At 45.3% G+C, this 26,581-nt stretch overlaps 1 protein-coding gene across 1 annotated transcript; it reads left to right on the top strand.

Moving 5' to 3' along the window:
- On the top strand, positions 1-26,581 carry LOC115175414 (DNA-binding protein SATB1-like). The gene is made up of 11 exons (XM_029734645.1): positions 1-387; positions 3,667-3,928; positions 4,104-4,289; positions 4,477-4,603; positions 13,944-14,067; positions 15,754-15,865; positions 19,216-19,763; positions 24,820-25,029; positions 25,114-25,185; positions 26,143-26,343; positions 26,552-26,581. The coding sequence occupies exons 2-11, from the start codon at positions 3,694-3,696 to the stop codon at positions 26,579-26,581; spliced, it is 1,845 nt and encodes a 614-aa protein (XP_029590505.1). The 5' UTR covers positions 1-387; positions 3,667-3,693.

The following is a 26,581-nucleotide window of genomic DNA, read 5'->3' as shown; positions in this document are numbered from 1 at the left end:
AGAGAGAGTTGTTTCACAGACAGACTCATGACACTCGCGGTGTATCGTTCGCTTCACCGGTTTCTCTCCTGGATCCCTGTAGCCCACCAGCTGGTCGGTATCGTAATCCCGGGGACAGTGTCTGCTTTGACAGAGATTTCGGGAAGACCACCTATAGGCCTATAGACTCGTTTCATTCCGTTGAAGAGGTCTGAAAAACGCAGCCAGCAAGAGACGACGGGGCATGTTGCTACTACACAGCTAATATCAACACAATAGACCGATAAATAGTGACGGCGAAAGTGAGATGTTCACTCACTGACACACAAAACAACACAAGGAGCTGTACTATTTTATCTAACGGCATCTCGGAGTCTCAAGAGACAAGAAACCAGCGGCGGATGTCAGGTTTGTCTGATTTAGCCTACTTCGATTAAAAAAAACGGAACGTTTTTGTGGATGTACCGGTACCTGAGATAAATATGACAGAGATTGTGGAGGTTTTGTTGTTGTTGTTGTTGTTGTTGAAATTCACAATTAGTCAATCTACAATAATGGACGACGCGCAATAATGAGGACTGACAACGTTTACCTCTAAAACTTTCTCCACATTGAGTGTGACGGCGATTTGTAGAGCGCTTTTGTCAGGTTGGCTTCTGTTCAGTGGCGGTTCTAGACCATTTCAACCGGGGGGCCAAGCTGGGGCCAGTTGTACTGTTAGAGGGGCCAGTTACATTAGACGTTATTGTTGTCATATCGTTTTCTTCACTGCATTGCAGGCATTAGCAGGCAAAAGACCATGTTCATAATCATCATCGTTGCCACTGTCTAATAAAGGATGTAAAAAAAAGAATGATAGCAAAAATTAGTTATGTAAAAATTATTTCATACTCCACATGTAGGGGGACCACAAGGGGATCCAAAATTGTTGTCACAGGGGCACTGCCCCCCCCCCCCCCCCCCCATGTCAATAGAGACAGATCGACATTTACTGGGCTGGGGGGTGGTCAAAAAAAGGGTTGTCAAAATATATTTTTTTGCTTTGGGGAGGATTGTGTGATTTTTGTATTATTGGTCACAGGAGGGTAGTGCATTTTTTCCCTGGTTTTTACATTGCACTTTTTGCAGGTTATACTATTTAATTCCTTCCATATAGCCACTTCCTCATCTGCTCATTTGCATGTTTTGGTACTTCTCTTATGTACTATGCTTTTCTACCCACTTACTATACAGTCAACTATCCTGCCCACTATCCATATTGATAATAGTGGTAGGTGGATAGTTTGTCCAGATCTGCAATAGGTTAACTAGCAATCATACCACACATAATATCATTAAAATCTGCACCAATTTTCATTATAAATCCACAAGAACATAGAGGAATAGCTGATGCGTCATTGCGCATGAAAGAACTGTCAAGACATGCAGCTCTCATACAAATGACATTTACTGTATAACGGATTCTCCTCTTTACATTTCTAAAAATAGTACACATTTATTTAATTCATATGAAACAACTATTTTTACCTAATTGAATGAATGATGTGCTTCGCCATTGTAGTAGTTGGGGTCCGTTACTTAAATCGCGGTCAATCGAATCATGGGAATCAAAATAATCATTTGTGAATCACAAACAGTAAAAAAAAAATGTTTTTTGCTATAGCCATCCGAATGAATTGTGTCACTACAAAACTAATTGTGTAAATACTTTAAGTTGATTTGGACATTGCAACTTAATAGATGCTAGTAGTCAGCCTGAAGCAAAAACTTTTAAAGGTAAGATATATAGCCAATCTGCGATGCATGCTGAAACAGTCATTTTCAATGTTTTTCCCCAAACACCATCCTCCTCAGTGAATTTCATAAAAATAAAAATTGTGAAACATAAAAAAAGTTAGCCTTTTTAGATAAAACTATACTAAATATATTCACATGTCAATTGATTAAAACACTGCTTTGCAATGGTCTACAGTAGCCTCAGCAGCACTCTGTAGGGTACCACCATGATGTAGCCGGAGGACAGCTGGCTTCTGTCCTCCTCTGGGTACATTGACTTCAATACCAAATCTAGGAGGCTCATGGTTCTCACCACATTCCATATACTTACCAAGTAATTATGACAATTTCCGGAGGACGTCCTCCAACCTATCAAAGCTCTTGCAGCATGAAATGACATGTTGTCCACCCAATCAAAGGATCAGATAATTAATCTAGTACTGAAAGCAAAAGCTACAGCTAGCTAGAACTGCAGTGCATAAAATGTGGTGAGTAGTTGACTCAAAGAGAGAGAAACGCTATAGTTTAAAAGTTTTTAACAAATACATTTCTTCAAAAATTAAGGGGAAGTGAGAGAGAGTTGTATTTTTTTAAACTGTCACTTAGCTAGCAAATGCAGCTAGCTAGTTTAGCCTACTCAAACACCTGGCTCAAACAGAGAGGGATGCTATGTTAGCTAGCTGGCTAGGGCTATGCAACACTGGAACTCTTCCAAGTCAAGGTAAGCTTTTGATTTTATTAATTTATTGCCACTGGGGCCCGCTGTTGTAACTGCTAAACTGCTTTCTGACTGTACACTGTACTGTACGATTGTAGCGGGTAAACTAACGTGTTAGTTCTAGTAGTTGTTGTAGTTGATTATGACGTGACAACAATGTAGGCTGTGTGTAGCGGTTAGCGGTCATGATATAAAGGTTTGGCTTGGAAAGGTTTTTTCACCTAGTCACAGACAGCTGATGTGTTGTGCACTGAAGTCCACAAGTGAAGAGAAAAGGTGAGAGAAGGTGAGCGAGAAGGAATTATACAGTCTATACAAGGAGCTAGTGATCATGCTGTTTTTATGTGGCAGCTATGAAAATGAACTGTTTACATGTGATTAGGGGTGGATTCATTCTGCCGATTCTGTTGAAAAACGTTTCTTAAACGGAAGCAAATGGAAGAAAACGTGGATAAACATACCTGAATTTGTCCAATAGAAACTCTAATTTGCAACTGTTGGACTAATGATTACACCCTAGATTAGCTAGATGCAGGCAACAGTGTGCACAGCAGTATTGAATGTCTCTGTCACCTTGATTACTCAAAATTCTCCAGACCTGTGCACCTAAAATTTCATTCATAGTCTAGGTTGTAGCAACCTCATGATGGGTACAGAGAACATTTGAGTATGATGTAGTAACCTAAACCTATCGATGTTACATTGAACTGGGTGAATGACATTAAACCAATATGCTGTAATAGAAATAAGGCACAGGAACCTGTTGGTGGAAAATTTGTTGCATATATTTTATATAATCATAAATATAGCATGAAAATGTTGAACATGTGATTTCTCCCTAGCTGATTATTGTCTGCAGGTGGCTCTGATCGTAGTGTAATGAGACAGGCAGGGAGAGTGAGCTCGTCCGTGGTGGTCGACGGAGCCTCATTGTTCTGGCCCGTAGCCCTGCGTCGACTGTGCCACTAAACCATGCAGAAGTGGTCAAGTCGATATCCACGTTTATAAACACAGAGTTGCTACAGTTATTGTTAGTTGTGGTGGCAATCATTATTTTATGAGGGGGGAGGGTGGCCACATTTTGTTTTACAGTCAAAGGAATGGTCGTGAAAATGTGCTTTTTTAAAAATTGGTTCTCAAATTAACTCAAGGACTTGTCAGTCATTCAGTATCTCTCTCTCTCTCTGTCTCAGGTGTTTCTGAGCTGCAGTGTTAGTGTGATGGACCACCAACAGTTTGATGGAGGCCATGTGTCAGAGAGCTGTGACTCACCTGGTAACGGGGACTCCTGGCCCCCACCTGCCAAACTGTCCCGCCTGGAGCTGAATGGTGGCATGGGCCCCCCAGGGCCATACCAGGGCAGGACGAGACAGGGGAGCCCAGGGGCCAGAGCCCCCACCCCAGCCCCCATATCCACGATACCCGCACCACAATCTAAGAACTGGCATAAGAGAGGTAGGACTGAAAAGAAGAGAGGAGGAGAGGAGAAAGGGAGGAATGGGTGAATAGAGGAGAGAGAGGGTGTATTCATTGCAAGAGTGGGCAACTATTACCTTTTACTTTCCCATGCCCTCTGCTTCTATCTGAATGCTGTGATGTGATTGGCTGTGCTGTGTGTCCGTCGTCCCAGGGAGCCTGCTGCCTGTGCTGTGTGTGGTGGAGCACAGAGAGAACCCAGTCTCGGCAGTGGAGGCTGAGAGGCGAGAGGAGCATGCAGAGTTTGTACTGGTCAGGAGAGACCTGCTGTTTAACCAGCTGATAGAGATGGCTCTACTGACCCTGGGCTACTCTCATAGCTCAGCAGCACAGGCAAAAGGTACACTACACATACATATGCTTTGACACACACACACACACACACTCTTCCTCCAGTGTCATTGTTTGTAAGTCTCTGTCTGTCTGTCTGTCTGTCTGTCTGTCTGTCTGTCTGTCTGTCTGTCTGTCTGTCTGTCTGTCTGTCTGTCTGTCTGTCTGTCTGTCTGTCTGTCTGTCTGTGTCTACAGGTTTGATCCAGGTGGGTAGGTGGAACCCTGTCCCTCTGTCCTGTGTGACTGATGCTCCTGATGCCACAGTGTCTGACATGCTGCAGGACCTCTACCATGTCACCACCCTCAAGATCCAGCTCACCAGGTACCCCAGAATCTCTTGAGGACAGACATACGAAACATAAATTGTATCTTAACGTCTGTCAACAGACTATAGGATGCGGCGACTAACGAGGAACTTCCCCGGTTATCAGGAGGACGTTCTGGATCTTTAGAATGTCAGAAGGGAAGGGAAATTTGGCCCATAGACATGCATGAGACATGTGGAGAGAAGGACATTTGGCCCATAGACATGCATGAGACATGTGGAGAGAAGGACATTTGGCCCATAGACATGCATGAGACATGTGGAGAGAAGGACATTTGGCCCATAGACATGCATGAGACATGGGGAGAGAAGGACATTTGGCCCATAGACGCATGAGACATGTGGAGAGAAGGACATTTGGCCCATAGACATGCATGAGACATGTGGAGAGAAGGACATTTGGCCCATAGACATGCATGAGACATGTGGAGAGAAGGACATTTGGCCCATAGACATGCATGAGACATGTGGAGAGAAGGGCATTTGGCCCATAGACATGCATGAGACATGTGGAGAGAAGGACATTTGGCCCATAGACATGCATGAGACATGTGGAGAGAAGGACATTTGGCCCATAGACATGCATGAGACATGTGGAGAGAAGGACATTTGGCCCATAGACATGCATGAGACATGTGGAGAGAAGGACATTTGGCCCATAGACATGCATGAGACATGTGGAGAGAAGGACATTTGGCCCATAGACATGCATGAGACATGTGGAGAGAAGGACATTTGGCCCATAGACATGCATGAGACATGTGGAGAGAAGGACATTTGGCCCATAGACATGCATGAGACATGTGGAGAGAAGGACATTTGGCCCATAGACATGCATGAGACATGTGGAGAGAAGGACATTTGGCCCATAGACATGCATGAGACATGTGGAGAGAAGGACATTTGGCCCATAGACATGCATGAGACATGTGGAGAGAAGGACATTTGGCCCATAGACATGCATGAGACATGTGGAGAGAAGGGCATTTGGCCCATAGACATGCATGAGACATGTGGAGAGAAGGGCATTTGGCCCATAGACATGCATGAGACATGTGGAGAGAAGGGCATTTGGCCCATAGACATGCATGAGACATGTGGAGAGAAGGACATTTGGCCCATAGACATGCATGAGACATGTGGAGAGAAGGACATTTGGCCCATAGACATGCATGAGACATGTGGAGAGAAGGACATTTGGCCCATAGACGCATGAGACATGTGGAGAGAAGGACATTTGGCCCATAGACATGCATGAGACATGTGGAGAGAAGGACATTTGGCCCATAGACATGCATGAGACATGTGGAGAGAAGGACATTTGGCCCATAGACATGCATGAGACATGTGGAGAGAAGGACATTTGGCCCATAGACATGCATGAGACATGTGGAGAGAAGGACATTTGGCCCATAGACATGCATGAGACATGTGGAGAGAAGGGCATTTGGCCCATAGACATGCATGAGACATGTGGAGAGAAGGACATTTGGCCCATAGACATGCATGAGACATGTGGAGAGAAGGACATTTGGCCCATAGACATGCATGAGACATGTGGAGAGAAGGGCATTTGGCCCATAGACATGCATGAGACATGTGGAGAGAAGGACATTTGGCCCATAGACATGCATGAGACATGTGGAGAGAAGGACATTTGGCCCATAGACGCATGAGACATGTGGAGAGAAGGACATTTGGCCCATAGACATGCATGAGACATGTGGAGAGAAGGACATTTGGCCCATAGACATGCATGAGACATGTGGAGAGAAGGACATTTGGCCCATAGACATGCATGAGACATGTGGAGAGAAGGACATTTGGCCCATAGACATGCATGAGACATGTGGAGAGAAGGACATTTGGCCCATAGACATGCATGAGACATGTGGAGAGAAGGGCATTTGGCCCATAGACATGCATGAGACATGTGGAGAGAAGGACATTTGGCCCATAGACATGCATGAGACATGTGGAGAGAAGGACATTTGGCCCATAGACATGCATGAGACATGTGGAGAGAAGGGCATTTGGCCCATAGACATGCATGAGACATGTGGAGAGAAGGACATTTGGCCATAGACATGCATGAGACATGTGGAGAGAAGGACATTTGGCCCATAGACGCATGAGACATGTGGAGAGAAGGACATTTGGCCCATAGACATGCATGAGACATGTGGAGAGAAGGACATTTGGCCCATAGACATGCATGAGACATGTGGAGAGAAGGACATTTGGCCCATAGACATGCATGAGACATGTGGAGAGAAGGACATTTGGCCCATAGACATGCATGAGACATGTGGAGAGAAGGACATTTGGCCCATAGACATGCATGAGACATGGGGAGAGAAGGACATTTGGCCCATAGACATGCATGAGACATGTGGAGAGAAGGACATTTGGCCCATAGACATGCATGAGACATGTGGAGAGAAGGACATTTGGCCCATAGACATGCATGAGACATGGGGAGAGAAGGACATTTGGCCCATAGACATGCATGAGACATGTGGAGAGAAGGACATTTGGCCCATAGACATGCATGAGACATGTGGAGAGAAGGACATTTGGCCCATAGACATGCATGAGACATGTGGAGAGAAGGACATTTGGCCCATAGACATGCATGAGACATGTGGAGAGAAGGACATTTGGCCCATAGACATGCATGAGACATGTGGAGAGAAGGACATTTGGCCCATAGACATGCATGAGACATGTGGAGAGAGGACATTTGGCCCATAGACATGCATGAGACATGTGGAGAGAAGGACATTTGGCCCATAGACATGCATGAGACATGTGGAGAGAAGGACATTTGGCCCATAGACATGCATGAGACATGTGGAGAGAAGGACATTTGGCCCATAGACATGCATGAGACATGTGGAGAGAAGGACATTTGGCCCATAGACATGCATGAGACATGTGGAGAGAAGGACATTTGGCCCATAGACATGCATGAGACATGTGGAGAGAAGGACATTTGGCCCATAGACATGCATGAGACATGTGGAGAGAAGGACATTTGGCCCATAGACATGCATGAGACATGTGGAGAGAAGGACATTTGGCCCATAGACATGCATGAGACATGTGGAGAGAAGGACATTTGGCCCATAGACATGCATGAGACATGTGGAGAGAAGGGCATTTGGCCCATAGACATGCATGAGACATGTGGAGAGAAGGCATTTGGCCCATAGACATGCATGAGACATGTGGAGGAGAAGGACATTTGGCCCATAGACATGCATGAGACATGTGGAAGAGAAGGACATTTGGCCCATAGACATGCATGAGACATGTGGAGAGAAGGACATTTGGCCCATTAGACATGCATGAGACATGTGGAGGAGAAGGACATTTGGCCCATAGACATGCATGAGACATGTGGATGGAGAAGGACATTTGGCCCATAGACATGCATGAGACATGTGGAGGAGAAGGACATTTGGCCCATAGACATGCATGAGACATGTGGAGAGAAGGACATTTGGCCCATAGACATGCATGAGACATGTGGAGAGAAGGACATTTGGCCCATAGACATGCATGAGACATGTGGAGAGAAGGACATTTGGCCCATAGACATGCATGAGACATGTGGAGAGAAGGGCATTTGGCCCATAGACATGCATGAGACATGTGGAGAGAAGGGCATTTGGCCCATAGACATGCATGAGACATGTGGAGAGAAGGGCATTTGGCCCATAGACATGCATGAGACATGTGGAGAGAAGGGCATTTGGCCCATAGACATGCATGAGACATGGGGAAGTGGGGTGGAGCGACCAAAGAGGTTCTGGCACTTGGACTAGTTTCATATGTGTTGTGTAAAGTAATTAACTCATATCTACCATCAGGAGACATAGGCACATACACACACACACACAGGCAAGTGCACACAGGCACGTGCACACACAGACAGGCACATACAGATACACAAAAGGTGGTGCAGTACCTCCCTACAGTGAGGGAAAAAAGTATTTGATCCCCTGCTGATTTTGTACGCTTGCCCAGTGACAAAGAAATGATCAGTCTATAATTTTAATGGTAGGTTTATTTGAACAGTGAGAGACAGAATAACAACAAAAAAATCCAGAAAAAAACATGTCAAAAATGTTATAAATTGATTAGCATTTTAATGAGGGAAATAAGTATTTGACCCCCTCTCAATCAGAAAGATTTCTGGCTCCCAGGTGTCTTTTATACAGGTAACGAGCTGAGATTAGGAGCACACTCTTAAAGGGAGTGCTCCTAACCGCAGCTTGTTACCTGTAAAAACGACACCTGTCCACAGAAGCAATCAATCAATCAGATTCCAAACTCTCCACCATATATCTCCTAAATCTAACCACGCTGTCCGATTTTCAGAGGCATTACGGAGAATTCATAAAGTTAGGTTATGTGAGGAGAGTACATTGACAATAGCTGCGTGTAATGTTTAGCCAATTCAAAGAAGGGCATCAACAGACAGAAAACTAGCTAGAATTATGCACTTACCTTTGACAATCTGCATCAGATGACACTCATAGGACATTATGTTATACAATACATGCATTTTTAGTTCCATCAAGTTCCTGTTGAGGATCTTATCCCGATCTTATCCCGGTATTGGGATTCATTGTCATGTGACCATGGCGGGGAATTCAAAACTGCAAGAGTAATCATTTAAAAAAATCAAATAATCAACTATTTTCCTCCATTTGAAAGATATATCTCCTAAATCTAACCACGCTGTCCGATTTTCAGAGGCATTACGGAGAATTCATAAAGTTAGGTTATGTGAGGAGAGTACATTGACAATAGCTGCGTGTAATGTTTAGCCAATTCAAAGAAGGGCATCAACAGACAGAAAACTAGCTAGAATTATGCACTTACCTTTGACAATCTGCATCAGATGACACTCATAGGACATTATGTTATACAATACATGCATTTTTAGTTCCATCAAGTTCATATTTATATCCAAAAACAGCATTTACAGTCGCGGTGAAATTCAGAATTTTTTTCGGCTCGAATGCACCCAGTGAATCCAGCATTACAAATCACGGAATTACTATTCGAAAACATTGGTAAATTATAATATTGTCATTCAAAGAATAATATATTATCATCTCGTAATTGCTACCGAATGGCCAGATCTCAAAATAACTTTACTGGGAAATCACATTTTGCATAAACTGGGTACTATGCTAACAACAATAAGCTATATGCTAAGCTAAGCTAAGCTATACCGTTAGCATTAGCATCATCTAATATCGATAATAACATTCTAAATATCCCCTTACCTTTGATTATCTCCATCAGAAGGCGCTGCCAGAGATCCCAGGTCCAGAACAAATGTGGTTTCTTTTGACAAAGTTCATAATTTATGTCCAAATAGTTAGCGTTCAGTAGGCTCCCACAAAATGAGGTGGGCAGTGTAAAGTCACTTCGAAAAACTAAAGAAAACCTAGTAAATAATCTATTTACGTTTGTTTAAACATGTCAAACGTTGTTTAGCACTAATCTTTTGTTCCATTTTTAACGTGAAACATCAGTAAACATCAGTAATATTTTCACACAACCTATCAAGTGTCTAGAATAAACGATAATGACAAAGGCACTCTTCTCAGATTCATGCGCAGGCGCAAAAAATGAAGTGATGACGTGTCAACTTGTAAGCTTTCTAATTCGGTCTGTATTCATGACAGATGCTTCCAACAACTTTCTAAAGATCGTTGACATCTAGTGGAAGCAGTAGGAGTTGCGAACTGAATCCTTTCTCACTGTGGTATCTTTAAAACAATGACACTAAATAGTACAGTCACAAAAAAAATTTTAATCTATTTTTCACAGGTTTTTGCCTGCAATATGAGTTTTGTTATACTTACAGACACCATTCAAACTGTTTTAGAAAATTCAGAGTGTTTTCTATCCAAACCTAAACAATAATATGCATATTCTAGCTTCTGAGTTGGTGTAGGAGGCAGTTAAAAATGCGCACATATTTTTTTCCAAAATTCTCAATACTGCCCCCTGGCCTCAACAGGTTTTAAAGGGAGTGCTCCTAACCGCAGCTTGTTACCTGTAAAAACGACACCTGTCCACAGAAGCAATCAATCAATCAGATTCCAAACTCTCCACCATGGCCAAGAACAAAGAGCTATCCAAGGATGTCAGGGACAAAGTTGTAGACCTGGTGAGAAGGTGACAACAGTTGGTGCGATTATTCGCAAATGGAAGAAACACAAAAGAACTGTCAATCTCCCTCGGCCTGGGGCTCCATGCAAGATCTAACCTCGTAGAGTTGCAATGATCATGAGAATGGTGAGGAATCAGCCCAGAACTACACTGGATGATCTTGTCAATGATCTCAAGGCAGCTGGGACCATAGTCACCAAGAAAACAATTGGTAACACACTACGCCGTGAAGGACTGAAATCCTGCAGCACCCGCAAGGTTCCCCTGCTCAAGAAAGCACATATACATGCCTGTCTGAAGTTTGCCAATGAACATCTGAATGATTCAGAGGACAACTGGGTGAAAGAGTTGTGGTCAGATGAGACCAAAATGGAGCTCTTTGGCATCAACTCAACTCGCCGTGTTTGGAGGAGGAGGAATGCTGCCTATGACCCCAAGAACACCATCCCCACCATCAAACATGGAGGTGGAAACATTATGCTTTGGGGGTGTTTTTCTGCTAAGGGGACAGGACAACTTCACCACATCAAAGGGACGATGGACGGGGCCATGTACCGTCAAATTCTGGATGAGAACCTCCTTCCCTCAGCCAGGGCATTGAAAATGGGTCATGGATGGGTATTCCAGCATGACAATGACCCAAAACACACGGCTAAGGCAACAAAGGAGTGGCTCAAGAAGAAGCACATTAAGGTCCTGGAGTGGCCTAGCCAGTCTCCAGACCTTAAACCCATAGAAAATCTGTGGAGGGAGCTGAAGTTTGGAGTTGCGAAACGTCAGCCTCAAAACCTTAATGACTTGGAAAAGATCTGCAAAGAGGAGTGGGACAAAATCCCTCCTGAGATGTGTGCAAACCTGGTGGCCAACTACAGGAAACGTATGACCTCTGTGATTGCCAACAAGGGTTTTGCCACCAAGTACTAAGTCATGTTTTGCAAAGGGGTCAAATACTTATTTCCCTCATTAAAATGCTAATCAATTTATAACATTTTTGACATGTGTTTTTCTTGATTTTTTTGTTGTTATTCTGTCTCTCACTGTTCAAATAAACCTACCATTAAAATTATAGACTGATCATTTCTTTGTCAGTGGGCAAACGTACAAAATCAGCAGGGGATCAAATACTTTTTTCCCTCACTGTACGAATTGATTTATTCCACATTTTATTGTGTTACAGCCTGAATTCAAAATGGATTAAAAAAATATATAATTCTCACCCATCTACACACAGTACCCCATAATGACAAAGTGAAAACATGTTTTTTTTATGTTTTCAAATTTATTGAAAATAAATACAGAAATATCTCATTTACATAAGTATTCACACCCCTGAATCAATACTTTGTATAAGCACCTTTGGCAGTGATTACAGCTGTGAGTCTTTCTAGGTAAGTCTCTTAAGAGTTTTCCATACCTGGATTGTGCAACATTTGCCCATTTATTCTTGAAAAAAATTATTCAAACTTTAGCAATATTGGTGTTGATAATTGCTAGACAACCATTTCCAGGTCTTGACTTAGATTTTCAAGGACCATTCATTGTCTTCTTGGTAAGCAACTCCAGTGTAGATTTGGCCTTGTGTTTTAGGTTATTAACAAGCTGAAATGTGAATTCATCTCCCAGTGTCTGGGAAAAGCAGACTGAACCAGGTTTTCCTCTAGGATTTTGTCTGTGCTTAGCTCCATTCTGTTTTTTTTTTATCCTGAAAAACTCCCCAGTCCTTAACAATTACAAGCATACACATAACATGATGCAGCCACCACTATGCTTGAGAATATGGAGAGTGGTACTCAGTAATGTGTTGTATTGAATTTTCCCAAAACATAACTTTTTGGTTGAATACAAAGTGTTAATTGCTTTGCTACTTTCTTTTTGCAGTATTACTATAGTGCCTTGTTGCAAACAGGATGCATGTTTTGGAATATTTTTATTCTGTACAGGCTTCCTTCATTTCACTCTCTCAATTAGGTTAGTATTGTGGAGTAACTACAATGTTGATCCATCCTCAGTTTTCTCCTATCACAGCCATTAAACTCTGTAACTGTTTTACAGTCACCATTGGCTTCATTGTAAAGTCCATGAGCGGTTTCCTTCCTCTTTGGAGTTAAGAAGGACATCTGTATCTTTTTAGTGACTGGGTGTATTGATTCATCATCCAAAGTGTAATTAATAACTTCCCCTTGCTTAAAGGGATATTTTAATGTCTGCTTTTTTTGTATTTTTACTCATCTACCAATAGGTCCCCTTCTTTGCGAGGCATTGGAAAACCTCCCTGGTCTTTGTGGTTGAATCTGTGATTGAAATTCACTGCTTGACTGAGGGACCTTACAGATAATTGTATGTGTGGGATACAGAGATGAGGTAGTCATTCAAAAATCATGTTAAACACTATAATTGCAAATGAGTAAATGCAACTTATTATGTGACTTGTTAAGCAAATGTTTACTCTTGAACTTATTTGGGCTTGCCATAACAAAGGGGTTAAATACTTATTGACTCAAGACATTTCAGCTTTAAATTTGTAATAAATTAGGAGAAGTTTCAAAAAACATAATTTGTTTGATATTGTGTAGGCCAGTGACAAAAATATCAATTTGATCAATTTTAAATTCAGGCTGTAACACAACAAAATGTGGGAAAATTCAAGGGGTGTGAATACTTTCTGAAGGCACTGTATCTCGAACCTAAAATAGTTATTCGGCTGTCCCCATAGGAGAACCCTTTGAAGAACCCTTTTTGGTTCCAGATAGAACCATTTTGGTTCCAGGTAGAACCCTTTTGAGTTCCATGTAGAACATGGAAATCGAAATAGTTCTCCTATGGGGACAGCCGAAGAACCCTTTTGGGGCCCTTTTTTCCTAAAGTGTATACAGGAACACACACCGAAACACACAGTCAGCCAGAGTCTAGATGTGCCATTCCACAAGAGGGGGACCAATTTCAGACAACATTTTTATTCATTTTTTAATCTACTTCTCTTCCTCCCTCTCTTCTTCTATCTCTCCATTTGTCACTCTCTCCCCGTATCCCTCTCCATTTACACCTTTATCTTCCCCCCTATCGCCCCCACCTAACTCTCACTCACCCCTCTCTCTATCTCCCTCTCTCCCTCTCTTTCTCTACCCCCCTCTCGTTCTAGTTGTCCCAGGTTGGAGGACCTCCCTCCAGAACAGTGGAGTCACTCTACAGTGAGAAACGCCCTGAAGGAGCTACTGAGAGACATGAACCAGAGCTCACTGGCCAAAGAGTGCCCTCTGTCGCAGGTACACAAACACAGGCATAAACATGTGCACATAAACGCACGAACACGCATGTGTACAAAGGTACGGACACGTACACACAGGCATAAACGCGTGCATAAACACGAACATGTACACCCATACACACCTGTTCGTGACCCCACTCTCCGAGTGTGTCTCAGGCGGAATAGGATATGCAAAATACATTTCCATTTCACCACACACACTTTTACATGTGAGAACCAGGACAAATATAAGCACCTTCTTTTTGCCCTTTTTTACATTTGACATGCACACACAACTCTCACACACACACAACTCTCACACACACAACTCTCACACACACAGCTATAGAGATGGTTACTTCTGCTGGTGTATACTGTACCCCTCTGCTACCATCTCTCTCTCGCTCTTCCTAGTCAATCTCTCTCTTTCTCTTTCTTTCTGTGTGTGTATCTCCCACTGTTGCAAGCGCAGACATTAGCTCAGTGGGCTAAACCAGTATTGTAACACGCAGGCAGGGGACCTCTTACCCTCTCTCTCTCTCTCTCCCTCTCTCCCTCTCTTTCTCCTCTCTCTCTCTCTCTCTCTCTCTCTCTCACCCTCTTTCTCTCTCTCTCTCTCTCTCTCTCTCTCTCTCTCTCTCTCGCCTTCTCCCTCTCTCTCATTCCTCTCTCTCTCTCTCTCTCTCTCTCTCTCCCTCAATCCTCTCTCCTCTTGCTATCTTGCTCTCTCTCTCTCACACCCTCTCTCTCTTTCTCTCTCTCCCTCCCACTCTCTCTCTCTCTTGCTCGCCCTTTCCCTCTTTCTCCTCTCTCTTTCTCCTCTCTCTCCCTCTCTCTCTCTCTCTCTCTCTCTCTCTCACCCTCTTTCTCTCTCTCTCTCTCTCCCTCTCTCTCTCGCCTTCTCCCTCTCTCCCTCTCTCTCTCATTCCTCTCTCTCTCTCTCGCCTTCTCCCTCAATCCTCTCTCTTGCTATCTTGCTCTCTCTCTCACACCCTCTCTCTCTTTCTCTCTCTCTCTCCCTCCCACTTTCTCTCTCTCTCTTGCTCGCCCTTTTCCTCTCTCTCCTTCTCTCTCTCTCTCTCTCTCTCTCTCTGGAGCAGATTAGAATACATATGAAAATAGAAGGTGTAATCAGATGTGTAGTTGGCACAGGATTGTCTTGGGAGAAACTCCTGTGTGTGTGTGATCTGTTATTTCCTTTGGCTTCAGTTTCTTAAACAACAGATTGCACTTAGTTGAGGCGACACAAACACACACACACACACAGACACACAGACACAGACTCATCTGTCTTTATTACAGAGTTTACCTGGGGGTATGATTTAATAACACAGATCGGAGTTCATTATTATCACACATTCTGTGTTCAGCTGAGACTCACAAAGATACAGGGAGAAAAATGGAGACGGGTAAAATGAGAGGCAGAACGATGATTTAAAATGAGAATCGTTACTTCTTTGTCTCTTTAATACTACTGTATATTTAATTGTTTATATTCTGACTTCTAATGGAAGTATTACACAGTTCCTCAGCTGTGTTACCAAGAGGAGAATAGAGTGTCTCTCAGGCTGGCGTATATAATATGTTCTTGTATTATTACTTCATTATGTATTGATCTGATGATTGGGGATCAGTATTCCTAATGCTTTTCCCTGCCACTGTTTTCGCTGACTCCATATTGTTGTATTTTGTCCCCGTCTCTCAGAGTATGATCTCCTCCATTGTAAACAGCACCTACTACGCAAACGTGTCGGCCACCAAGTGCCACGAGTTTGGCCGTTGGTACAAGCACTTCAGGAAGACCAAAGGCGTCATGGGTAAGATTACAGGTGCACTTAAAAGGGTAGTTCAATCAAATGTATTTATAAAGCCCTTCTTACATCAGCTGATGTCACAAAGTTCTGTACAGAAACCCAGCCTAAAACCCCAAACAGCAAGAAATGCAGGTGTAGAAGCACGGTGGCTAGGAAAAACTCCCTAGAAAGGCCAGAACCTAGGAAGAAACCTAGAGAGGAACCAGGCTATGAGGGGTGGTCAGTCCTCTTCTGGCTGTGCCGGGTAGAGATTATAACAGAACATGGCCAAGATGTTCAAATGTTCATAGATGACCAGCAGGGTCAAATAATAATAATCACAGTGGTTGTCGAGGGTGCAACAGGTCAGCACCTCAGGAGTAAATGTCAGTTGGCTTTTCATATCCGATCATTCAGAGTATCTCTACTGCTCCTGCTGTCGCTAGAGAGTTGAAAACAGCAGGTCTGGGACTGGTAGCATGTCCGGTGAACAGGTCAGGGTTCCATAGCCGCAGGCAGAACGTTGCAACTGGAGCAGCAGCATGGCCAGGTGGACTGGAGACAGCAATAAGTCATCAGGCCAGGTAGTCCTGAGACATGGTCCTAGGGCTCAGGTCCTCCCAGAGTGAAAGAGTGAAAGAGAGAAAGAAAGAAAGAGAGAGAGAGTTAGAGGGAGCATACTTAAATTCACACAGGACACTGGATAAGACAGGAGAAATACTCCAGAGATAACAGACTGACCCTAGCCCCCCGACACATAAACTACTGCAGCATAAATACTGGAGGCTGAGACAGGAGGGGTCAGGAGACACTGTGGCCCCATCTGACGATACCCCCGGACAGGGCCAAACAGGCAGGATATAACCCCACCCACTTTGCCAAAGCACAGCCCCCACACCACTAGAGGGATATCTTCATCCACCAACTTACCATCCTGAGACAAGGCCGAGTATAGCCCACAAAGATCTCCGCTACGGCACAACCCAAGGGGGGGCACCAACCCGGACAGGAAGATCACGTCAGTGACTCAACCCACTCAAGTGACGCACCCCTCCTAGGGACGGCATGGAAGCGCACCAGTAAGCCAGTGACTCTGCCCCTGTAATATGGTTAGAGGCAGAGAATCCCAGTTGAGAGAGGGGAACCGGCCAGCCAGAGACACCAAGGGCGGTTCGTTGCTCCAGTGCCTTTCCGTTCCCTTCACACTCCTGGGCCAGACTACACTCAATCATAGGACCTACTGAAGAGATGAGTCTTTAATAAAGACTTAAAGGTTGAGACCGAGTCTGCGTCTCTCACATGGGTAGGCAGACCATTCTATAAAAATTGAGCTCTATAGGAGAAAGCCCTGCCTCCAGCTGTTTGCTTAGAAATTCTTGGGACAGTAAGGAGGCCTGCGTCTTGTGACCGTAGCGTACGTGTAGGTATGTACGGCAGGACCAAATCGGAAATATAGGTAGGGGCAAGCCCATGTAATGCTTTGTAGGTTAGCAGTAAAACCTTGAAATCGGCCCTTGCCTTAACAGGAAGCCAATGTAGAGAGGCTAGCACTGGACTAATATGATCAAATGTTTTGGTTCTAGTCAAGATTCGTGCAGCCGTGTTTAGCGCTAACTGAAGTTTATTTAGTGCTTTATCCGGGTAGCTGGAAAGTAGAGCATTGCAGTAGTCTAACCTAGAAGTGACAAAAGCATGGATTAATTTTTCTGCATCATTTTTGGACAGAAAGTTTCTGATTTTTGCAACCTTACGTAGATGGAAAAAAGCTGTCCTTGAAACAATCTTGATATGTTCGTCAAAAGAGAGATCAGGGTCCAGAGTAACGCCGAGGTCCTTCACAGATTTATTAGAGACGACTGTACAACCATAAAGATTAATTGTCAGATTCAACAGAAGATCTCTTTGTTTCTTGGGACCTAGAACAAGAATCTCTGTTTTGTCCGGGTTTAAAAGTAGAACATTTGCAGCCATCCACTTCCTTATGTCTGAAACACAGGCTTCCAGGGAGGGCAATTTTGGGGCTTCACCATGTTTCATCGAAATGTACAGCTGTGTGTCATCCGTATAGCAGTGAAAGTTAACATTATGTTTCCGAATGACATCACCAAGAGGTAAAATATATAGTGAAAACAATAGTGGTCCTAAAACGAAACCTTGAGGAACACCAAAATGTACAGTTGATTTGTCAGAGGACAAACCATCCACAGAGACAAACTGATATCTTTCCGACAGATTAGATCTAAAACAGGCCAGAACTTGTCCGTGTAGGCCAATTTGGGTTTCCAATCTCTCCAAAAGAATGTGGCGATCGATGGTATCAAAAGCAGCACTAAGGTCTAGGAGCACGAGGACAGATGCAGAGCATCTTCATGAGTGCAGTCTCAGTGCTATGATGGGGTCTGAAACCAGACTGGAGCGTTTCATATACATTGTTTGTCTTCAGGAAGGAAGTGAATTGCTGCTCGACAGCTTTTTAAAAAAATGTTGAGAGGAATGGAAGATTCGATATAGGCCGATAGTTTTTTATATTTTCTGGGTCAAGGTTTGGCTTTTTCAAGAGAGGCTTTATTACTGCCACTAGTGAGTTTGATACACATCCGGTGGATAGAGAGCCGTTTATTATGTTCAGCATAGGAGGGCCAAGCACAGGAAGCAGCTCTTTCAGTAGTTTAGTTGGAATAGGGTCCAGTATGCAGCTTGAAGGTTTAGAGGCCATGATTATTTTCATCAATGTGTCAAGAGATATAGTACTAAAAAACTTGAGACCCCTTGATCCTAGGTCCTGGCAGAGTTGTGCAGACTCAGGACAACTGAGCGTTGGAGGAATATGCAGATTTAAACAGGAGTCCGTAATTTGCTTTCTAATGATCATGATCTTTTCCTCAAAGAAGTTAATCAATTTATCACTGCTGTAGTGAAAGCCATCCTCTCTTGGGGAATGCTGCTTTTTCGTTAGCTTTGCGACAATATCAAAAATAAATTTGGGATCGTTCTTATTTTCCTCAATTAAGTTGGAAAAATAGGATGATCGAGCAGCAGTGAGGGCTCTTCGATACTGCACGGTACTGTCTTTCCAAGCTAGTCGGAAGACTTCCAGTTTGGTGTAGCGCCATTTCCGTTCCAATTTTCTGGAAGCTTGCTTCAGAGCTCGGGGATTTTCTGTATACCAGGGAGCTAGTTTCTTATGACCACTGTTTTTTAGGGGTGCAACTGCATCTAGAGTATTGTGCAAGGTTAAGTTGAGTTCCTCAGTTAGGTACTCTGACGATATAGTTAACCTGTATTCATCATCAATGCTAATGTTAGTATAAAAAGCCACAGCTACTATTTGCTAACTCTCCTCTCTTCCTCCATCCCTCTCTTCCTCACTTCAGAGATTGATAGCTTCTCTGACCAATCCCAACCGGGCTCCACCCATCTGACCTTTACCCATCAACCAATACCAGGCAACACAGCCGAACAGGCCGACTCCTCGCCCTTCGTCTTCCCTCATGGGGGAGCCGCCCACATTTCTGGCCGTGGCTGCCTGGCCCCAAGTCTCCGCCCCCCAGGGCTGGTGACCGCCCCCCTCAGCCCCCAGCTAGTCAACCCCCAACAGATAGTCATGGCCCAGTTCCTCAACCAGCAGTATGCAGTTACCCGTATGTTATCCCAGCAGAACCTGTCTGTATCTGTCTCCACCTCCCCCCACCAGTTCCTCAACCACCCCTCTGTGGGGAGGCCTCCCACCTCTCTGGCCCTAGCCAAGGCCCTCGACCCCCAGCCCCAGGCTGGACCACCAGGACCCGGGTCTGGGTCCCAGAGCCAGGTGTGTGGACCATCAGACATCTACTGTGAGATCTACCAGTGGGTGAGAGAGGAGCTGAAGAGAGCAGGCATCTCCCAGGCTGTGTTTGCCCGTGTGGCCTTCAACAGGACCCAGGTATGGGACAGACAGGGACAGGGGGAACTGGATGTATGGGACTGTGCTGTAAACTAGGGGTTTATGAGGGGCGGGAGAGAAGGAGGGGTTGATTTCATGATGTGTGCGTGGTGATTAGCTCTTGGCATGGCCTTTTGCCGCATGTCTATGACTGTGTGTGTGTGTCCCAGCTCTTCTCTGCAGTAGGAACTTGTGACAGCAGTGGAGCAGCTGCTGGGCTAGCTAGTCACACTCCCCTAGAGAGTCTGTACCCCTAACTCTCTAATCACACTCTCCTAGAGAGTCTGTACCCCTAACTCTCTAATCACACTCTCCTAGAGAGTCTGTACCCCTAACTCTCTAATCACACTCCTCTAGAGAGTCTGTACCCCTAACTCTCTAATTACACTCCCCTAGAGAGTCTGTACCCCTAACTCTCTACTCACACTCCCCTAGAGAGTCTGTACCCCTAACTCTCTAATCACACTCCCCTAGAGAGTCTGTACCCCTAACTCTCTAATCACACTCCCCTAGAGAGTCTGTACCCCTAACTCTCTACTCACACTCCCCTAGAGAGTCTGTACCCCTAACTCTCTAATCACACTCCCCTAGAGAGTCTGTACCCCTAACTCTCTACTCGCACTCCCCTAGAGAGTCTGTACCCCTAACTCTCTAATCACACTCCCCTAGAGAGTCTGTACCCCTAACTCTCTACTCACACTCCCCTAGAGAGTCTGTACCCCTAACTCTCTAATCACACTCCCCTAGAGAGTCTGTACCCCTAACTCTCTAATCACACTCCCCTAGAGAGTCTGTACCCCTAACTCTCTACTCACACTCCCCTAGAGAGTCTGTACCCCTAACTCTCTAGTCACACTCCCCTAGAGAGTCTGTACCCCTAACTCTCTAATCACACTCCCCTAGAGAGTCTGTACCCCTAACTCTCTAATCACACTCCTCTAGAGAGTCTGTACCCCTAACTCTCTAATTACACTCCCCTAGAGAGTCTGTACCCCTAACTCTCTACTCACACTCCCCTAGAGAGTCTGTACCCCTAACTCTCTAATCACACTCCCCTAGAGAGTCTGTACCCCTAACTCTCTAATCACACTCCCCTAGAGAGTCTGTACCTCTCTAATCACACTCCCTCAGTCTCTAACTCTCTAATCACATTCCCTCAGTCTCTACCTCTCTAATCACACTCCCCCAGAGAGTCTCTACCTCTGTAATCACACTCCCCCAGAGAGTCTGTACCTCTCTAATCACACTCCCCCAGAGAGTCTCTACCTCTGTAATCACACTCCCCCAGAGAGTCTCTACCTCTGTAATCACACTCCCCCAGAGAGTCTCTACCTCTGTAATCACACTCCCCCAGAGAGTCTCTACCTCTCTAATCACACTCCCCCAGAGAGTCTGTACCTCTGTAATCACACTCCCCCAGAGAGTCTGTACCTCTGTAATCACACTCCCCCAGAGAGTCTCTACCTCTGTAATCACACTCCCCCAGAGAGTCTCTACCTCTGTAATCACACTCCCCCAGAGAGTCTCTACCTCTGTAATCACACTCCCCCAGAGAGTCTCTACCTCTCTAATCACACTCCCCCAGAGAGTCTCTACCTCTCTATCACACTCCCCCAGAGAGTCTCTACCTCTCTATCACACTCCCCCAGAGAGTCTCTACCTCTCTATCACACTCCCCCAGAGAGTCTGTACCTCTGTAATCACACTCCCCCAGAGAGTCTCTACCTCTGTAATCACACTCCCCCAGAGAGTCTCTACCTCTGTAATCACACTCCCCCAGAGAGTCTCTACCTCTCTAATCACACTCCCCCAGAGAGTCTCTACCTCTGTAATCACACTCCCCCAGAGAGTCTCTACCTCTCTAATCACACTCCCCCAGAGAGTCTGTACCTCTCTAATCACACTCCCCCAGAGAGTCTCTACCTCTGTAATCACACTCCCCCAGAGAGTCTCTACCTCTCTAATCACACTCCCCCAGAGAGTCTCTACCTCTCTAATCACACTCCCCCAGAGAGTCTCTACCTCTCTAATCACACTCCCCCAGAGAGTCTCTACCTCTGTAATCACACTCCCCCAGAGAGTCTCTACCTCTGTAATCACACTCCCCCAGAGAGTCTCTACCTCTCTAATCACACTCCCCCAGAGAGTCTCTACCTCTCTAATCACACTCCCCCAGAGAGTCTCTACCTCTCTAATCACACTCCCTCAGTCTCTACCTCTGTAATCACACTCCCCCAGAGAGTCTCTACCTCTGTAATCACACTCCCCCAGAGAGTCTCTACCTCTCTAATCACACTCCCCCAGAGAGTGTCTACCTCTGTAATCACACTCCCCCAGAGAGTCTCTACCTCTGTAATCACACTCCCCCAGAGAGTCTCTACCTCTGTAATCACACTCCCCCAGAGAGTCTCTACCTCTGTAATCACACTCCCCCAGAGAGTCTGTACCTCTGTAATCACACTCCCCCAGAGAGTCTCTACCTCTCTAATCACACTCCCTCAGTCTCTACCTCTGTAATCACACTCCCCCAGAGAGTCTCTACCTCTGTAATCACACTCCCCCAGAGAGTCTCTACCTCTGTAATCACACTCCCCCAGAGAGTCTGTACCTCTGTAATCACACTCCCCCAGAGAGTCTCTACCTCTCTAATCACACTCCCTCAGTCTCTACCTCTGTAATCACACTCCCCCAGAGAGTCTCTACCTCTGTAATCACACTCCCCCAGAGAGTCTCTACCTCTCTAATCACACTCCCCCAGAGAGTGTCTACCTCTGTAATCACACTCCCCCAGAGAGTCTCTACCTCTGTAATCACACTCCCCCAGAGAGTCTCTACCTCTGTAATCACACTCCCCCAGAGAGTCTCTACCTCTGTAATCACACTCCCCCAGAGAGTCTGTACCTCTGTAATCACACTCCCCCAGAGAGTCTGTACCTCTGTAATCACACTCCCCCAGAGAGTCTCTACCTCTGTAATCACACTCCCCCAGAGAGTCTCTACCTCTGTAATCACACTCCCCCAGAGAGTCTCTACCTCTGTAATCACACTCCCCCAGAGAGTCTCTACCTCTGTAATCACACTCCCCCAGAGAGTCTCTACCTCTGTAATCACACTCCCCCAGAGAGTCTCTACCTCTCTAATCACACTCCCCCAGAGAGTCTCTACCTCTCTAATCACACTCCCCCAGAGAGTCTCTACCTCTGTAATCACACTCCCCCAGAGAGTCTGTACCTCTGTAATCACACTACCCCAGAGAGTCTCTACCTCTGTAATCACACTCCCCCAGAGAGTCTCTACCTCTCTAATCACACTCCCCCAGAGAGTCTTTACCTCTCTAATCACACTCCCCCAGAGAGTCTCTACCTCTGTAATCACACTCCCCCAGAGAGTCTCTACCTCTCTATCACACTCCCCCAGAGAGTCTGTACCTCTGTAATCACACTCCCCCAGAGAGTCTCTACCTCTCTAATCACACTCCCCCAGAGAGTCTCTACCTCTTTATCACACTCCCCCAGAGAGTCTCTACCTCTGTAATCACACTCCCCCAGAGAGTCTCTACCTTTGTAATCACACTCCCCCAGAGAGTCTGTACCTCTGTAATCACACTCCCCCAGAGAGTCTCTACCTCTGTAATCACACTACCCCAGAGAGTCTCTACCTCTGTAATCACACTCCCCCAGAGAGTCTCTACCTCTCTAATCACACTCCCCCAGAGAGTCTCTACCTCTCTAATCACACTCCCCCAGAGAGTCTCTACCTCTCTAATCACACTCCCCCAGAGAGTCTCTACCTCTTTATCACACTCCCCCAGAGAGTCTCTACCTCTGTAATCACACTCCCCCAGAGAGTCTCTACCTCTCTAATCACACTCCCCCAGAGAGTGTCTACCGCTCCAATTTTTCCATCCCTCGATTCTCTCCATTACTCTTTCTCTCTCTCAATCTCTCTATCACTCTCTCTGTTCATCTCTATATATCTTCCTCTCGTTTTATATTTCCTACTCTATTTCACTCTCTGTATCCATTGTGTGTCTTCGTGTGACTGGTCTATCCCTTGATTTTTATCTCTCCCCATTTGATACCTCTCTCTCCTTTCTGTCTGCCTCCCTCCCTCCCCCTCTCTCCTCCAGTCTGTCCTGTGCTCCTGCAGTTAGAAGGCACTCACATGAATAGCTTCTAGAGAGACCTAGCCCACTGTTACTATTGCCATCATTATCACCAGCATCATCATGGGTGTTATTATAATTACCAAAGGCTGTCATTATAGCCACCTGCCCCTCCGTCGCCATGACAACGGGGCTCAGCAGCCAGGTAAAATAGGGTGTGGCATGGAAGGAATGTTTCACCTGGGCATGGTGCCAAGGGGTAGAGGGAGTGGGGCTTGGAGTGTGAAGACCCAATTGGAGTGTAAAGGCTTAATGGCTGGTGTGTGTGTGTGTGGCGGGGGGTCTACATTAGAGGGGTATAGTCGTAACAACTGGAGTGAAGCACAAAATTGCACATTTCTGGGGAGGGAGGGAGGGAGGGAGGGAGGGAGGGATGAGCCCCATCTTAAGGAAGTGTCTGACTCCTGTAAGAGCAGAAGCAGACAGTTAATGATGTTATAAGGGACTAATCAGTTTAATAGCAGAACTTTAGAAGGTCTACTGGGTTTACTCTAACATCTTGAACAGACAAATACTACCTGTGAAAACATGCTGTCTGTTCAAAGAAACTCCTTTTCTAAATGACCCTCAGACAGGTTTGTTTTAGTATAAAACTTTCCATCAGGTTTCTTAATGTTAGGTATGTATGTTTATCAGAACTGATCTGTCTCTTGGCCTGGTCAACATTACAGGGCTGCTACGCTGGACGCGTAACTTGCCACAAGTAGATGCTTCCATTCATTTAAATCATGGGTCTTCAACGTTCTCTTCAGGAGGAACCCAGGCCCAGGTTCATAAAGGGATGTATGCTCTGTTAACGTCTGTAGCGGCTAAAAACCTACTGTTTTGCGACGCCCCGGTGTATCCCCTCTTAGGATGTGTTACCTGATGGTGTCTATCTCTGTGTGTCAGGGCCTGCTGTCTGAGATCCTGCGTAAAGAGGAGGATCCTGAGAGTGCGTCTCAGTCTCTCCTGGTGAACCTGCGGTCCATGCAGAGTTTCCTCCAGCTACCTGAGGGCGACCGCGACCGTATCTACCAGGAGGAGAGGGAGAGGAGTCTGACCACGTCGACCACTACCACCCATTCACCCAACAACACTACCCCACCACGCCACACACAGGTCAGACAGACAGAGAAGGGAGTCTGGGTATTGAAGTTCTGTCTCGTTCATGCCACTCAAAGATATATTCCTTTGATGTTTCAGACCAGAAAGGAAGAGGAGAACTTTGTCAAGGCTGAAGATTGGCACTCCCGGCTTTCCATAGGCATCCCTATAGTAAGGATAACCCCGTTTCTCCCTATAGTGAGGATAACCCCGTTTCTCCCTATAGTGAGGATAACCCCGTTTCTCCCTATAGTGAGGATAACCCCGTTTCTCCCTATAGTGAGGATAACCCCGTTTCTCCCTATAGTGAGGATAACCCCGTTTCTCCCTATAGTGAGGATAACCCCGTTTCTCCCTATAGTGAGGATAACCCCGTTTCTCCCTATAGTAAGGATAACCCCGTTTCTCTCTCTAACTCTCTCTCTCTCTCTCTAACTCTCTCTCTCTCTCTCTAACTCTCTCTCTCTCTCTCTAACTCTCTCTCTCTCTAACTCTCTCTCTCTCTAACTCTCTCTCTCTCTAACTCTCTCTCTCTCTCTCTAACTCTCTCTCTCTCTCTCTAACTCTCTCTCTCTCTCTCTCTAACTCTCTCTCTCTCTCTCTAACTCTCTATAGTGAGGATAACCCCGTTTCTCTCTCTCTCTCTCTAACTCTCTATAGTGAGGATAACCCCGTTTCTCTCTCTAACTCTCTATAGTGAGGATAACCCCGTTTCTCTCTCTCTCTCTCTAACTCTCTATAGTGAGGATAACCCCGTTTCTCTCTCTCTCTCTAACTCTCTATAGTGAGGATAACCCCGTTTCTCTCTCTCTCTCTAACTCTCTATAGTGAGGATAACCCCGTTTCTCTCTCTCTCCCTAACTCTCTATAGTGAGGATAACCCCGTTTCTCTCTCTCTCTCTAACTCTCTATAGTGAGGATAACCCCGTTTCTCTCTCTCTCTCTAACTCTCTATAGTGAGGATAACCCCGTTTCTCTCTCTCTCTCTAACTCTCTATAGTGAGGATAACCCCGTTTCTCTCTCTCTCTCTAACTCTCTATAGTGAGGATAACTCCGTTTCTCTCTCTCTCTCTAACTCTCTATAGTGAGGATAACCCCGTTTCTCTCTCTCTCCCTCCCGCCTGCAGGCGAGGCTGTCCCCAGTAGCAGTAATAAACAGAGGGGTGAAGAGCGAGGGATGTGTTCTTAACATCAACAGTTCCATCTATGAGGAGATCCAACAGGAGATGAAGAGAGCCAAGGTTTCTCAGGCCATGTTTGCCAAGATGGCCGCCTCCAAAAGTCAGGTACACAGACACACACACAGACAGAGAGAGAGAGAAGAGAGAGTATGGTACTCAATGACTGGAGGGATGTCTATGGAAGCGAAGACAATCTTTAGCTTTACATAGTTCCCCTCCTCCCTCTTGGACTGAGAGGGAAACGTTTATATTTCAGACTGATATTAGAAAACGCGTAACACACACACACACACTCCCACAAGTACCTTTATCAGATTTTCTATGTGTGTGAATTTATTATACCATCTGTACACAGAGCCACATTGGGCAGGAACTGGCTGTGTAG

Source organism: Salmo trutta, chromosome 36 (assembly GCF_901001165.1).
Source record: "Salmo trutta chromosome 36, fSalTru1.1, whole genome shotgun sequence".
Classification (NCBI taxonomy): Eukaryota; Metazoa; Chordata; class Actinopteri; order Salmoniformes; family Salmonidae; genus Salmo; species Salmo trutta.
The sequence above is the reverse complement of the archived record's forward strand: the minus strand, read 5'-3'. Positions and strand labels throughout refer to the sequence as shown.

Bases quoted from the DNA above. Each gene is read 5' to 3' on its own strand.
- LOC115175414 (XM_029734645.1), top strand. From the start codon at position 3,694: ATGGACCACCAACAGTTTGATGGAGGCCATGTGTCAGAGAGCTGTGAC. The intron at 3,929-4,103 runs GTAGGACTGAAA...CCGTCGTCCCAG, and splicing joins TAAGAACTGGCATAAGAGAG to GGAGCCTGCTGCCTGTGCTG. The intron at 4,604-13,943 runs GTACCCCAGAAT...CTCTCGTTCTAG, and splicing joins CTCAAGATCCAGCTCACCAG to TTGTCCCAGGTTGGAGGACC.